The 15,046-nt window shown below is 43.7% G+C and overlaps 1 protein-coding gene across 4 annotated transcripts in view; it reads left to right on the top strand.

Moving 5' to 3' along the window:
* The window catches only part of chd1l (chromodomain helicase DNA binding protein 1-like), a 93,926-nt gene that overhangs the window by 41,888 nt on the left and 36,992 nt on the right, over positions 1–15,046 (top strand). For 3 of the 4 annotated variants that reach the window (XM_065009378.1, XM_065009377.1, XM_065009380.1), the window contains 3 exons: positions 11,847–11,998; positions 12,216–12,406; positions 12,543–12,641. In XM_065009378.1, coding sequence (XP_064865450.1) covers positions 11,847–11,998; positions 12,216–12,406; positions 12,543–12,641 — 442 coding nt within the window. The remainder of the gene's footprint in view (positions 1–11,846; positions 11,999–12,215; positions 12,407–12,542; positions 12,642–15,046) is intronic. The other variant, XM_065009379.1, reaches the window with a different exon arrangement.

Genomic DNA, 15,046 nt, shown 5'->3' with positions numbered 1-15,046 from the left:
CATAGAAATAGGACATCTTTATTCTACACCTTTCACTAGTAGCACTGTTAGACAGACAGGGTATGTTGTTGGAGTGTAATGTCAGACAGACAGACAGACAGGGTATGTTGTTGGAGTGTAATGTCAGACAGACAGACAGGGTATGTTGTTGGAGTGTAATGTTAGACAGACAGGGTATGTTGTTGGAGTGTAATGTCAGACAGACAGGGTATGTTGTTGGAGTGTAATGTCAGACAGACAGACAGGGTATGTTGTTGGAGTGTAATGTCAGACAGACAGACAGGGTATGTTGTTGGAGTGTAATGACAGACAGACAGACAGACAGGGTATGTTGTTGGAGTGTAATGTCAGACAGACAGACAGACAGGGTATGTTGTTGGAGTGTAATGTCAGACAGACAGACAGACAGGGTATGTTGTTGGAGTGTAATGTCAGACAGACAGACAGGGTATGTTGTTGGAGTGTAATGTCAGACAGACAGACAGACAGGGTATGTTGTTGGAGTGTAATGACAGACAGACAGACAGGGTATGTTGTTGGAGTGTAATGTTAGACAGACAGACAGGGTATGTTGTTGGAGTGTAATGTTAGACAGACAGACAGGGTATGTTGTTGGAGTATAATGTCAGACAGACAGACAGACAGGGTATGTTGTTGGAGTGTAATGTCAGACAGACAGACAGACAGGGTATGTTGTTGGAGTGTAATGTTAGACAGACAGACAGACAGACAGGGTATGTTGTTGGAGTGTAATGTCAGACAGACAGACAGGGTATGTTGTTGGAGTGTAATGTTAGACAGACAGACAGACAGGGTATGTTGTTGGAGTGTAATGACAGACAGACAGACAGGGTATGTTGTTGGAGTGTAATGTCAGACAGACAGACAGTACAGGGTAATGTTGACAGACAGACAGTGTAATGTTAGTGTAATGACAGACAGACAGACAGGGTATGTTGTTGGAGTGTAATGTCAGACAGACAGACAGGGTATGTTGTTGGAGTGTAATGTCAGACAGACAGACAGGGTATGTTGTTGGAGTGTAATGTCAGACAGACAGACAGGGTATGTTGTTGGAGTGTAATGTCAGACAGACAGACAGACAGGGTATGTTGTTGGAGTGTAATGACAGACAGACAGACAGGGTATGTTGTTGGAGTGTAATGTCAGGCAGACAGACAGGGTATGTTGTTGGAGTGTAATGTTAGACAGACAGACAGACAGGGTATGTTGTTGGCGTGTAATGTTAGACAGACAGACAGGGTATGTTGTTGGAGTGTAATGTCAGACAGACAGACAGGGTATGTTGTTGGAGTGTAATGTCAGACAGACAGACAGGGTATGTTGTTGGAGTGTAATGTCAGACAGACAGACAGGGTATGTTGTTGGAGTGTAATGTCAGACAGACAGACAGGGTATGTTGTTGGAGTGTAATGTCAGACAGACAGACAGGGTATGTTGTTGGAGTGTAATGTCAGACAGACAGACAGGGTATGTTGTTGGAGTGTAATGTCAGACAGACAGACAGGGTATGTTGTTGGAGTGTAATGTTAGACAGACAGACAGGGTATGTTGTTGGAGTGTAATGTTAGACAGACAGACAGGGTATGTTGTTGGAGTGTAATGTCAGACAGACAGACAGGGTATGTTGTTGGAGTGTAATGTCAGACAGACAGACAGGGTATGTTGTTGGAGTGTAATGTCAGACAGACAGGACAGGGTATGTTGTTAGACAGACAGAGTATGTTGTAATGTTAGACAGACAGACAGGGTATGTTGTTGGAGTGTAATGTCAGACAGACAGGCAAGGTATGTTGTTGGAGTGTAATGTTAGACAGACAGACAGACAGGGTATGTTGTTGGAGTGTAATGTTAGACAGACAGACAGGGTATGTTGTTGGAGTGTAATGTCAGACAGACAGACAGACAGGGTATGTTGTTGGAGTGTAATGTTAGACAGACAGACAGACAGGGTATGTTGTTGGAGTGTAATGACAGACAGACAGACAGGGTATGTTGTTGGAGTGTAATGTCAGACAGACAGACAGACAGGGTATGTTGTTGGAGTGTAATGTTAGACAGACAGACAGACAGACAGGGTATGTTGTTGGAGTGTAATGTCAGACAGACAGACAGGGTATGTTGTTGGAGTGTAATGTTCAGACAGACAGACAGGGTATGTTGTTGGAGTGTAATGTCAGACAGACAGGGTATGTTGTTGGAGTGTAATGTCAGACAGACAGACAGACAGGGTATGTTGTTGGAGTGTAATGTCAGACAGACAGGGTATGTTGTTGGAGTGTAATGTCAGACAGACAGACAGGGTATGTTGTTGGAGTGTAATGTTAGACAGACAGACAGGGTATGTTGTTGGAGTGTAATGTTAGACAGACAGACAGGGTATGTTGTTGGGAGTGTAATGTTAGACAGACAGACAGGGTATGTTGTTGGAGTGTAATGTCAGACAGACAGGCAAGGTATGTTGTTGGAGTGTAATGTTAGACAGACAGACAGACAGGGTATGTTGTTGGAGTGTAATGTTAGACAGACAGACAGGGTATGTTGTTGGAGTGTAATGTCAGACAGACAGGGTATGTTGTTGGTGTGTAATGTCAGACAGACAGACAGACAGGGTATGTTGTTGGAGTGTAATGTTAGACAGACAGACAGACAGGGTATGTTGTTGGCGTGTAATGTTAGACAGACAGACAGGGTATGTTGTTGGAGTGTAATGTCAGACAGACAGACAGGGTATGTTGTTGGAGTGTAATGTCAGACAGACAGACAGGGTATGTTGTTGGAGTGTAATGTTAGACAGACAGACAGGGTATGTTGTTGGAGTGTAATGTCAGACAGACAGGGTATGTTGTTGGAGTGTAATGTCAGACAGACAGACAGGGTATGTTGTTGGAGTGTAATGTTAGACAGACAGACAGACAGGGTATGTTGTTGGAGTGTAATGTCAGACAGACAGGGTATGTTGTTGGAGTGTAATGTCAGACAGACAGACAGGGTATGTTGTTGGAGTGTAATGTCAGGCAGACAGACAGACAGGGTATGTTGTTGGAGTGTAATGTCAGACAGACAGACAGGGTATGTTGTTGGAGTGTAATGTTAGACAGACAGACAGGGTATGTTGTTGGAGTGTAATGTCAGACAGACAGACAGGGTATGTTGTTGGAGTGTAATGTCAGACAGACAGACAGGGTATGTTGTTGGAGTGTAATGTCAGACAGACAGACAGGGTATGTTGTTGGAGTGTAATGTCAGGCAGACAGACAGGGTATGTTGTTGGAGTGTAATGTTAGACAGACAGACAGACAGGGTATGTTGTTGGCGTGTAATGTTAGACAGACAGACAGGGTATGTTGTTGGAGTGTAATGTCAGACAGACAGACAGGGTATGTTGTTGGAGTGTAATGTCAGACAGACAGACAGGGTATGTTGTTGGAGTGTAATGTCAGACAGACAGACAGGGTATGTTGTTGGAGTGTAATGTCAGACAGACAGACAGGGTATGTTGTTGGAGTGTAATGTCAGACAGACAGACAGGGTATGTTGTTGGAGTGTAATGTCAGACAGACAGACAGGGTATGTTGTTGGAGTGTAATGTCAGACAGACAGACAGGGTATGTTGTTGTAGTGTAATGTTAGACAGACAGACAGGGTATGTTGTTGGAGTGTAATGTTAGACAGACAGACAGGGTATGTTGTTGGAGTGTAATGTCAGACAGACAGACAGGGTATGTTGTTGGAGTGTAATGTCAGACAGACAGACAGGGTATGTTGTTGGAGTGTAATGTTAGACAGACAGACAGGGTATGTTGTTGGAGTGTAATGTCAGACAGACATGGTATGTTGTTGGAGTGTAATATTAGACAGACAGACAGGGTATGTTGTTGGAGTGTAATGTTAGACAGACAGACAGGGTATGTTGTTGGGAGTGTAATGTCAGACAGACAGGCAAGGTATGTTGTTGGAGTGTAATGTTAGACAGACAGACAGACAGGGTATGTTGTTGGAGTGTAATGTTAGACAGACAGACAGGGTATGTTGTTGGAGTGTAATGTCAGACAGACAGACAGACAGGGTATGTTGTTGGAGTGTAATGTCAGACAGACAGACAGGGTATGTTGTTGGAGTGTAATGTCAGACAGACAGACAGGGTATGTTGTTGGAGTGTAATGTTAGACAGACAGACAGACAGGGTATGTTGTTGGAGTGTGATGTCAGACAGACAGGGTATGTTGTTGGAGTGTAATGTCAGACAGACAGACAGACAGGGTATGTTGTTGGAGTGTAATGTCAGACAGACAGACATGGTATGTTGTTGGGAGTGTAATGTCAGACAGACAGACAGGGTATGTTGTTGGAGTGTAATGTTAGACAGACAGACAGGGTATGTTGTTGGGAGTGTAATGTCAGACAGACAGACAGGGTATGTTGTTGGAGTGTAATGTCAGACAGACAGGGTATGTTGTTGGAGTGTAATGTCAGACAGACAGACAGGGTATGTTGTTGAGTGTAATGTTAGACAGACAGACAGGGTATGTTGTTGGAGTGTAATGTTAGACAGACAGACAGGGTATGTTGTTGGCGTGTAATGTTAGACAGACAGACAGGGTATGTTGTTGGAGTGTAATGTCAGACAGACAGGCAAGGTATGTTGTTGGAGTGTAATGTTAGACAGACAGACAGACAGGGTATGTTGTTGGAGTGTAATGTTAGACAGACAGACAGGGTATGTTGTTGGAGTGTAATGTCAGACAGACAGGGTATGTTGTTGGTGTGTAATGTCAGACAGACAGACAGACAGGGTATGTTGTTGGAGTGTAATGTTAGACAGACAGACAGACAGGGTATGTTGTTGGCGTGTAATGTTAGACAGACAGACAGGGTATGTTGTTGGAGTGTAATGTCAGACAGACAGACAGGGTATGTTGTTGGAGTGTAATGTCAGACAGACAGACAGGGTATGTTGTTGGAGTGTAATGTTAGACAGACAGACAGGGTATGTTGTTGGAGTGTAATGTCAGACAGACAGGGTATGTTGTTGGAGTGTAATGTCAGACAGACAGACAGGGTATGTTGTTGGAGTGTAATGTTAGACAGACAGACAGACAGGGTATGTTGTTGGAGTGTAATGTCAGACAGACAGGGTATGTTGTTGGAGTGTAATGTCAGACAGACAGACAGGGTATGTTGTTGGAGTGTAATGTCAGGCAGACAGACAGACAGGGTATGTTGTTGGAGTGTAATGTCAGACAGACAGACAGGGTATGTTGTTGGAGTGTAATGTTAGACAGACAGACAGGGTATGTTGTTGGAGTGTAATGTCAGACAGACAGACAGGGTATGTTGTTGGAGTGTAATGTCAGACAGACAGACAGGGTATGTTGTTGGAGTGTAATGTCAGACAGACAGACAGGGTATGTTGTTGGAGTGTAATGTTAGACAGACAGACAGGATATTTTGTTGGAGTGTAATGTCAGACAGACAGACAGGGTATGTTGTTGGAGTGTAATGTCAGACAGACAGACAGGGTATGTTGTTGGAGTGTAATGTCAGACAGACAGACAGGGTATGTTGTTGGAGTGTAATGTCAGACAGACAGACAGGGTATGTTGTTGGAGTGTAATGTGAGACAGACAGACAGGGTATGTTGTTGGAGTGTAATGTCAGACAGACAGATAGGGTATGTTGTTGTAGTGTAATGTCAGACAGACAGACAGGGTATGTTGTTGGAGTGTAATGTCAGACAGACAGGGTATGTTGTTGGAGTGTAATGTTAGACAGACAGACAGGGTATGTTGTTGTAGTGTAATGTCAGACAGACAGACAGACAGACGATGTTGTTGGAGTGTAATGTCAGACAGACAGGGTATGTTGTTGGAGTGTAATGTCAGACAGACAGACAGGGTATGTTGTTGTAGTGTAATGTCAGACAGACAGACAGGGTATGTTGTTGGAGTGTAATGTCAGACAGACAGACAGGGTATGTTGTTGGAGTGTAATGACAGACAGACAGACAGGGTATGTTGTTGGAGTGTAATGTCAGACAGACAGACAGGGTATGTTGTTGGAGTGTAATGTCAGACAGACAGACAGGGTATGTTGTTGGAGTGTAATGTCAGACAGACAGACAGGGTATGTTGTTGGAGTGTAATGTTAGACAGACAGACAGGGTATGTTGTTGGAGTGTAATGTCAGACAGACATGGTATGTTGTTGGAGTGTAATATTAGACAGACAGACAGGGTATGTTGTTGGAGTGTAATGTTAGACAGACAGACAGGGTATGTTGTTGGGAGTGTAATGTCAGACAGACAGGCAAGGTATGTTGTTGGAGTGTAATGTTAGACAGACAGACAGACAGGGTATGTTGTTGGAGTGTAATGTTAGACAGACAGACAGGGTATGTTGTTGGAGTGTAATGTCAGACAGACAGACAGACAGGGTATGTTGTTGGAGTGTAATGTCAGACAGACAGACAGGGTATGTTGTTGGAGTGTAATGTCAGACAGACAGACAGGGTATGTTGTTGGAGTGTAATGTTAGACAGACAGACAGACAGGGTATGTTGTTGGAGTGTGATGTCAGACAGACAGGGTATGTTGTTGGAGTGTAATGTCAGACAGACAGACAGACAGGGTATGTTGTTGGAGTGTAATGTCAGACAGACAGACATGGTATGTTGTTGGGAGTGTAATGTCAGACAGACAGACAGGGTATGTTGTTGGAGTGTAATGTTAGACAGACAGACAGGGTATGTTGTTGGGAGTGTAATGTCAGACAGACAGACAGGGTATGTTGTTGGAGTGTAATGTCAGACAGACAGGGTATGTTGTTGGAGTGTAATGTCAGACAGACAGACAGGGTATGTTGTTGGAGTGTAATGTTAGACAGACAGACAGGGTATGTTGTTGGAGTGTAATGTTAGACAGACAGACAGGGTATGTTGTTGGCGTGTAATGTTAGACAGACAGACAGGGTATGTTGTTGGAGTGTAATGTCAGACAGACAGGCAAGGTATGTTGTTGGAGTGTAATGTTAGACAGACAGACAGACAGGGTATGTTGTTGGAGTGTAATGTTAGACAGACAGACAGGGTATGTTGTTGGAGTGTAATGTCAGACAGACAGGGTATGTTGTTGGTGTGTAATGTCAGACAGACAGACAGACAGGGTATGTTGTTGGAGTGTAATGTTAGACAGACAGACAGACAGGGTATGTTGTTGGCGTGTAATGTTAGACAGACAGACAGGGTATGTTGTTGGAGTGTAATGTCAGACAGACAGACAGGGTATGTTGTTGGAGTGTAATGTCAGACAGACAGACAGGGTATGTTGTTGGAGTGTAATGTTAGACAGACAGACAGGGTATGTTGTTGGAGTGTAATGTCAGACAGACAGGGTATGTTGTTGGAGTGTAATGTCAGACAGACAGACAGGGTATGTTGTTGGAGTGTAATGTTAGACAGACAGACAGACAGGGTATGTTGTTGGAGTGTAATGTCAGACAGACAGGGTATGTTGTTGGAGTGTAATGTCAGACAGACAGACAGGGTATGTTGTTGGAGTGTAATGTCAGGCAGACAGACAGACAGGGTATGTTGTTGGAGTGTAATGTCAGACAGACAGACAGGGTATGTTGTTGGAGTGTAATGTTAGACAGACAGACAGGGTATGTTGTTGAGTGTAATGTCAGACAGACAGACAGGGTATGTTGTTGGAGTGTAATGTCAGACAGACAGACAGGGTATGTTGTTGGAGTGTAATGTCAGACAGACAGACAGGGTATGTTGTTGGAGTGTAATGTTAGACAGACAGACAGGATATTTTGTTGGAGTGTAATGTCAGACAGACAGACAGGGTATGTTGTTGGAGTGTAATGTCAGACAGACAGACAGGGTATGTTGTTGGAGTGTAATGTCAGACAGACAGACAGGGTATGTTGTTGGAGTGTAATGTCAGACAGACAGACAGGGTATGTTGTTGGAGTGTAATGTGAGACAGACAGACAGGGTATGTTGTTGGAGTGTAATGTCAGACAGACAGATAGGGTATGTTGTTGTAGTGTAATGTCAGACAGACAGACAGGGTATGTTGTTGGAGTGTAATGTCAGACAGACAGGGTATGTTGTTGTAGTGTAATGTCAGACAGACAGACAGACAGACGATGTTGTTGGAGTGTAATGTCAGACAGACAGGGTATGTTGTTGGAGTGTAATGTTAGACAGACAGACAGACAGGGTATGTTGTTGGAGTGTAATGTCAGACAGACAGACAGGGTATGTTGTTGGAGTGTAATGACAGACAGACAGACAGGGTATGTTGTTGGAGTGTAATGACAGACAGACAGACAGGGTATGTTGTTGGAGTGTAATGTCAGACAGACAGACAGGGTATGTTGTTGGAGTGTAATGTTAGACAGACAGACAGGGTATGTTGTTGGAGTGTAATGTTAGACAGACAGACAGGGTATGTTGTTGGAGTGTAATGTTAGACAGACAGACAGGGTATGTTGTTGGAGTGTAATGTTAGACAGACAGACAGGGTATGTTGTTGTAGTGTAATGTCAGACAGACAGACAGACAGACGATGTTGTTGGAGTGTAATGTCAGACAGACAGGGTATGTTGTTGGAGTGTAATGTTAGACAGACAGACAGACAGGGTATGTTGTTGGAGTGTAATGTCAGACAGACAGACAGGGTATGTTGTTGGAGTGTAATGACAGACAGACAGACAGGGTATGTTGTTGGAGTGTAATGTTAGACAGACAGACAGGGTATGTTGTTGGAGTGTAATGTTAGACAGACAGACAGGGTATGTTGTTGGAGTGTAATGTCAGACAGACAGGGTATGTTGTTGGAGTGTAATGTCAGACAGACAGGGTATGTTGTTGGAGTGTAATGTTAGACAGACAGACAGGGTATGTTGTTGGAGTGTAATGTTAGACAGACAGACAGGGTATGTTGTTGGAGTGTAATGTCAGACAGACAGGGTATGTTGTTGGAGTGTAATGTTAGACAGACAGACAGGGTATGTTGTTGGAGTGTAATGTCAGACAGACAGGGTATGTTGTTGGAGTGTAATGTTAGACAGACAGACAGGGTATGTTGTTGTAGTGTAATGTCAGACAGACAGACAGACAGGGTATGTTGTTGGAGTGTAATGTCAGACAGACAGACAGACATGGTATGTTGTTGGAGTGTAATGTCAGACAGACAGACAGGGTATGTTGTTGGAGTGTAATGTCAGACAGACAGACAGACAGGGTATGTTGTTGTAGTGTAATGTCAGACAGACAGACAAGGTATGTTGTTGGAGTGTTATGTCAGACAGACAGACAAGGTATGTTGTTGGAGTGTAATGTCAGACAGACAGACAGGGTATGTTGTTGGAGTGTAATGTCAGACAGACAGACAGGGTATGTTGGAGTGTAATGTTAGACAGACAGACAGGGTATGTTGTTGGAGTGTAATGTCAGACAGACAGACAGGGTATGTTGTTGGAGTGTAATGTCAGACAGACAGACAGACAGGGTATGTTGTTGGAGTGTAATGTCAGACAGACAGACAGGGTATGTTGTTGGAGTGTAATGACAGACAGACAGACAGGGTATGTTGTTGGAGTGTAATGTCAGACAGACAGACAGGGTATGTTGTTGGAGTGTAATGTCAGACAGACAGACAGGGTATGTTGTTGGAGTGTAATGTCAGACAGACAGACAAGGTATGTTGTTGGAGTGTAATGACAGACAGACAGGGTATGTTGTTGGAGTGTAATGTCAGACAGACAGGGTATGTTGTTGGAGTGTAATGTCAGACAGACAGACAGGGTATGTTGTTGGAGTGTAATGTTAGACAGCCAGACAGGGTATGTTGTTGGAGTGTAATGTCAGACAGACAGACAGGGTATGTTGTTGGAGTGTAATGTTAGACAGCCAGACAGGGTATGTTGTTGGAGTGTAATGTCAGACAGACAGGGTATGTTGTTGGAGTGTAATGTCAGACAGACAGACAGGGTATGTTGTTGGAGTGTAATGTCAGACAGACAGGGTATGTTGTTGGAGTGTAATGTCAGACAGACAGACAGGGTATGTTGTTGGAGTGTAATGTCAGACAGACAGACAGACTATGTTGTTGGAGTGTAATGTCAGACAGACAGACAGGGTATGTTGTTGGAGTGTAATGTCAGACAGACAGACAGACAGGGTATGTTGTTGGAGTGTAATGACAGACAGACAGACAGGGTATGTTGTTGGAGTGTAATGTCAGACAGACAGACAGGGTATGTTGTTGGAGTGTAATGTCAGACAGACAGACAGGGTATGTTGTTGGAATGTAATGTCAGACAGACAGACAGACAGGGTATGTTGTTGGAGTGTAATGTCAGACAGACAGACAGGGTATGTTGTTGGAGTGTAATGTCAGACAGACAGACAGGGTATGTTGTTGGAGTGTAATGTTAGACAGACAGACAGGGTATGTTGTTGGAGTGTAATGTCAGACAGACAGACAGGGTATGTTGTTGGGAGTGTAATGTCAGACAGACAGGGTATGTTGTTGTAGTGTAATGTTCGACAGACAGACAGGGTATGTTGTTGGAGTGTAATGTTCGACAGACAGACAGGGTATGTTGTTGGAGTGTAATGTCAGACAGACAGACAGACAGGGTATGTTGTTGGAGTGTAATGTCAGACAGACAGACAGGGTATGTTGTTGGAGTGTAATGTGAGACAGACAGACAGGGTATGTTGTTGGAGTGTAATGACAGACAGACAGACAGGGTATGTTGTTGTAGTGTAATGTTAAACAGACAGACATGGTATGTTGTTGGGAGTGTAATGTCAGACAGACAGACAGGGTATGTTGTTGTAGTGTAATGTCAGACAGACAGACAGGGTATGTTGTTGGAGTGTAATGTCAGACAGACAGACAGGGTATGTTGTTGTAGTGTAATGTCAGACAGACAGACAGGGTATGTTGTTGGAGTGTAATGTCAGACAGACAGACAGGGTATGTTGTTGGAGTGTAATGTTAGACAGACAGACAGACAGGGTATGTTGTTGGAGTGTAATGTCAGACAGACAGACAGGGTATGTTGTTGGAGTGTAATGTTAGACAGACAGACAGACAGACAGGGTATGTTGTTGGAGTGTAATGTCAGACAGACAGACAGGGTATGTTGTTGGAGTGTAATGTTAGACAGACAGACAGGGTATGTTGTTGGAGTGTAATGTCAGACAGACAGGGTATGTTGTTGGAGTGTAATGTCAGACAGACAGACAGGGTATGTTGTTGGAGTGTAATGTCAGACAGACAGACAGGGTATGTTGTTGGAGTGTAATGTCAGACAGACAGACAGGGTATGTTGTTGGAGTGTAATGTCAGACAGACAGACAGACAGGCTATGTTGTTGAAATTGGGCAGACTATGCATTGTCAATTGTCTGTGATTGGCTAAGCCATGTACTGTATACTGTCTGTCGGCTCAAGTTATAGTATGTCTTCCAAATGGCACCTTACTCCCTATATAGTGCACCACTTTAAACCATCCTATGGGCCCAGGGCACACTATTCCCTATATAGTGCACTACTTTTTAACAGAGTCCTATGGGCCTTGGTCTAAAGTAGTGCACTACTTTTCAACAGAGTCCTATGGTCCTTGGTCTAAAGTAGTGCACTACTTTTCAACAGAGTCCTATGGGCCCTGGTCTAAAGTAGTGCACTACTTTTCAACAGAGTCCTATGGGCCCTGGTCTAAAGTAGTGTACTATATAGGGAATAGCGTGTAATTTGGGGGACAACCTATGTCTCTTGGCTGATGTTCAGTGGCCCCTCAGGTGGGTCTGTCCGGGCCCCTGTTGGCCCCCATGAGGAAGAGGAAGGCCTTGACTGAGACTGACCTGAAAGAGAGGGAGGAGGCTGCAGCTAAGAGGGCCAGAGTACAGGAGGACAAGAGGAGGAGATTACAGGAGAACAAACACAGGAAGAAGTAAGTCATTTTCACAAGAAACCAAACAGCAGAAAACTGACTGAAACAGGGAGGGACTAACTAACATTTTCAAATAAGAAAACTTGTTTCTGTTACAAAATATTTTGCTATGGTTTGCAACGGTGTGCATTAATGAATTTGACCCTGATCGTGGGATAGACACCTGCAACATAGACCCTAGTTGTGGTTCTGGTATAATGAGGCGTCTCTGTTGCAGGATGGCATGGTGGGAGTCCAGTGGGTACAGGTCCCTGTGTTTACCCTCTGTGGAGAGCGAGGAAGAGGAGGAGGCTGATGACCTCAGTGTGACCTCTACAGATTCAGAACACTCTGCTATTAGTTACGTGTTGGGCGATGTCACACACCCCTACGCCAACCAGGAAGATGCCATCATAGTGCACTGTGTTGGTATGGAATCATTCTGATATTAAAACATTCATTCTGGTTATTACATTGCTTACAGCAAAGAACCAGAGCGCATACAAACATGAAAACATTGTATTGAAAACGTCAATGTCTGTGTTTATGCCCTGGCATCTTGTAGATGACTCTGGCCGGTGGGGTAGAGGTGGGCTCTTCACAGCATTGGAGAACAGGTCAGATGCACCTTGTAAACAATATGAGCTGGCTGGAAAGATGAAAGGTGAGCTCACATCGTCCAGGGTCACAAACCCTTTTTCCTTAAAGAATATTAACGTGGGCCTCCCGGGTGGCGCAGTGGTTAAGGGCTGTGCCACCAGAGGCTCTGGGTTCAACCTTCGTCTCTCCCGAGCCCGTACGGGAGTTGTAGCGATGAGACGAGATCGTAGCTACTAACAATTGGATACCATGAAATTGGGGAGAAAAAGGGGAGTAAAACTCAACAACTAAAAAAAGAAAGAAAAGAATATTAACGAACTGATGCGGCAAACGCACTGCAAAAGCATTTAAATGGACGAGGCACACGGGTTAGATACATTTGCTCAGAAGAGGGGGTTTCAACTCCATTCTAATATGGACTTTGCTTCTGGAAAACCGTATCAAGTCACGGCTCAGTTGTTGTGTCGAGTGCTGCTTTGGATCTCCCTCGTATACTTCTGTTATCGGGGAAAGGTGCACAATGGAACTAACATTAATGAGGAGAATGATACATTTAAATCGGTTGGCCATCAAATATAATTGTCTATGCTTTTGTGGGATAATGTAGCCCCCATTTGATACAATAAATATGTTGTCGTGAGGACAGTCTGAGGACTGTTATTTATCACATTTTTACGTTTATTTAACTAGGCAAGTCAGTTAAGAACAAATTCTTATTTTCAATGACGGCCTAGGAACAGTGGGTTAAATGTCTTGTTCCAGGGCAGAACGACAGATATGTACCTTGTCAGCTCGGGGATTTGATCTTGCAACCTTTCGGTTACTAGTCCAACGCTCTAACCACTAGGCTACCCTGCCGCCCCATTAACGTCGTGACTTGACTTTAACATTAATCTGAGGACTGTTATTTATTTAACTAAATATGTTTAATTGTTAAATGCATCATGTAACAATTAACTCATTAGGATCTGGGGCACCACGAGAGAGGTTCTTTAAAGAGTTACCATCTCCCGAATTTACCTATCACATCTATACAGAAAACTTAATCATAACCTCGTATCATTCTGAACAGTCGTAACATTGCATCTGCAAAAACCCGAGCCTTACTTGATTCAGTACTACAGAAATTGGTTGAATTATTATTTACTAGCTAATTAAATGGGAACACAGGATAAACACACATACTACACCGATATTAACTGGAGACATAATACGCTGAAAAAGGGTCCCTAGCGGAATGACAACATGGATGCTTGTTAAAGAAGAGATGGAGAGAGGGGGACAGAGATACTGAAATCAAGCAATAGTTCATGTACGTTTCTTTTTTTTTGGGTACTTGACTTTAACATTAATCTGAGGACTGTTATTTATTTAACTAAATATGTTTAATTGTAAAATGCATCATGTAACAATTAACTCATTAGGATCTGGGGCACCACGAGAGAGGTTCTTTAAAGAGTTACCATCTCCGAATTAAACTCTATACGGTCTTTACATCTATAAACAGTCAACTTATTAATCATAACCTTGTATCATATCATTCTGAACAGCCGTAACCTCCTTGCGTCTGCAAAAACCTGAGCCTTACTTATGATTCAGCACAGTCGTGGCCAAAAGTTTTGAGAATGACACAAATATACATTTTCATAAAGTCTGATGCCTCAGTTTGTAATGATGGCAATTTGCATATACTCCAGAATGTTATGAAGAGTGATCAGATGAATTGCAAAGTCCCTATTTGCTATGCAAATGAACTGAATCCCCAAAAAACATTTCCACTGCATTTCAGCCCTGCCACAAAAGGACCAGCTGACATCATGTCAGTGATTCTCTCGTTAACACAGGTGTGAGTGTTGAGGAGGACAAGGCTGGAGATCACTCTGTCATGCTGATTGAGTTCGAATAACAGACTGGAAGCTTCAAAAGGAGGGCAGTGCTTGGAATGATTGTTCTTCCTCTGTCAACCATGGTTACCTGCAAGGAAACACGTGCCATCATCATTACTTTGCACAAAAAGGGCTTCACAGGCAAGGATATTGCTGCCAGTAAGATTGCACCTAAATCAACCATTTATCGGGTCATCAAGAACTTCAAGGAGAGCGGTTCACTTGTTGTGAAGAAGGCTTCAGGGCACCCAAGAAAGTCCAGGAAGCGCCAGGACCGTCTCCTAAAGTTGATTCAGCTGTGGGATCGGGGCACCACCAGTACAAAGCTTGCTCAGGAATGGCAGCAGGCAGGTGTGAGTGCATCTGCACGCACAGTGAGGAGAAGACTTTTGGAGGATGGCCTGGTGTCAAGAAGGACAGCAAAGAAGCCACTTCTCTCCAGGAAAAACATCAGGGACAGACTGATATTCTGCAAAAGGCACAGGGATTGGACTGTTGAGGACTGGGGTGAAGTCATTTTCTCTGAATGTTTGGGGCATCCGGAAAAAAAGCTTGTCCGGAGAAAACAAGGTGAGCGCTACCA

This window comes from Oncorhynchus nerka, linkage group LG24, assembly GCF_034236695.1.
Source record: "Oncorhynchus nerka isolate Pitt River linkage group LG24, Oner_Uvic_2.0, whole genome shotgun sequence".
Lineage (NCBI taxonomy): Eukaryota > Metazoa > Chordata > Actinopteri > Salmoniformes > Salmonidae > Oncorhynchus > Oncorhynchus nerka.
The sequence above is the reverse complement of the archived record's forward strand: the minus strand, read 5'-3'. Positions and strand labels throughout refer to the sequence as shown.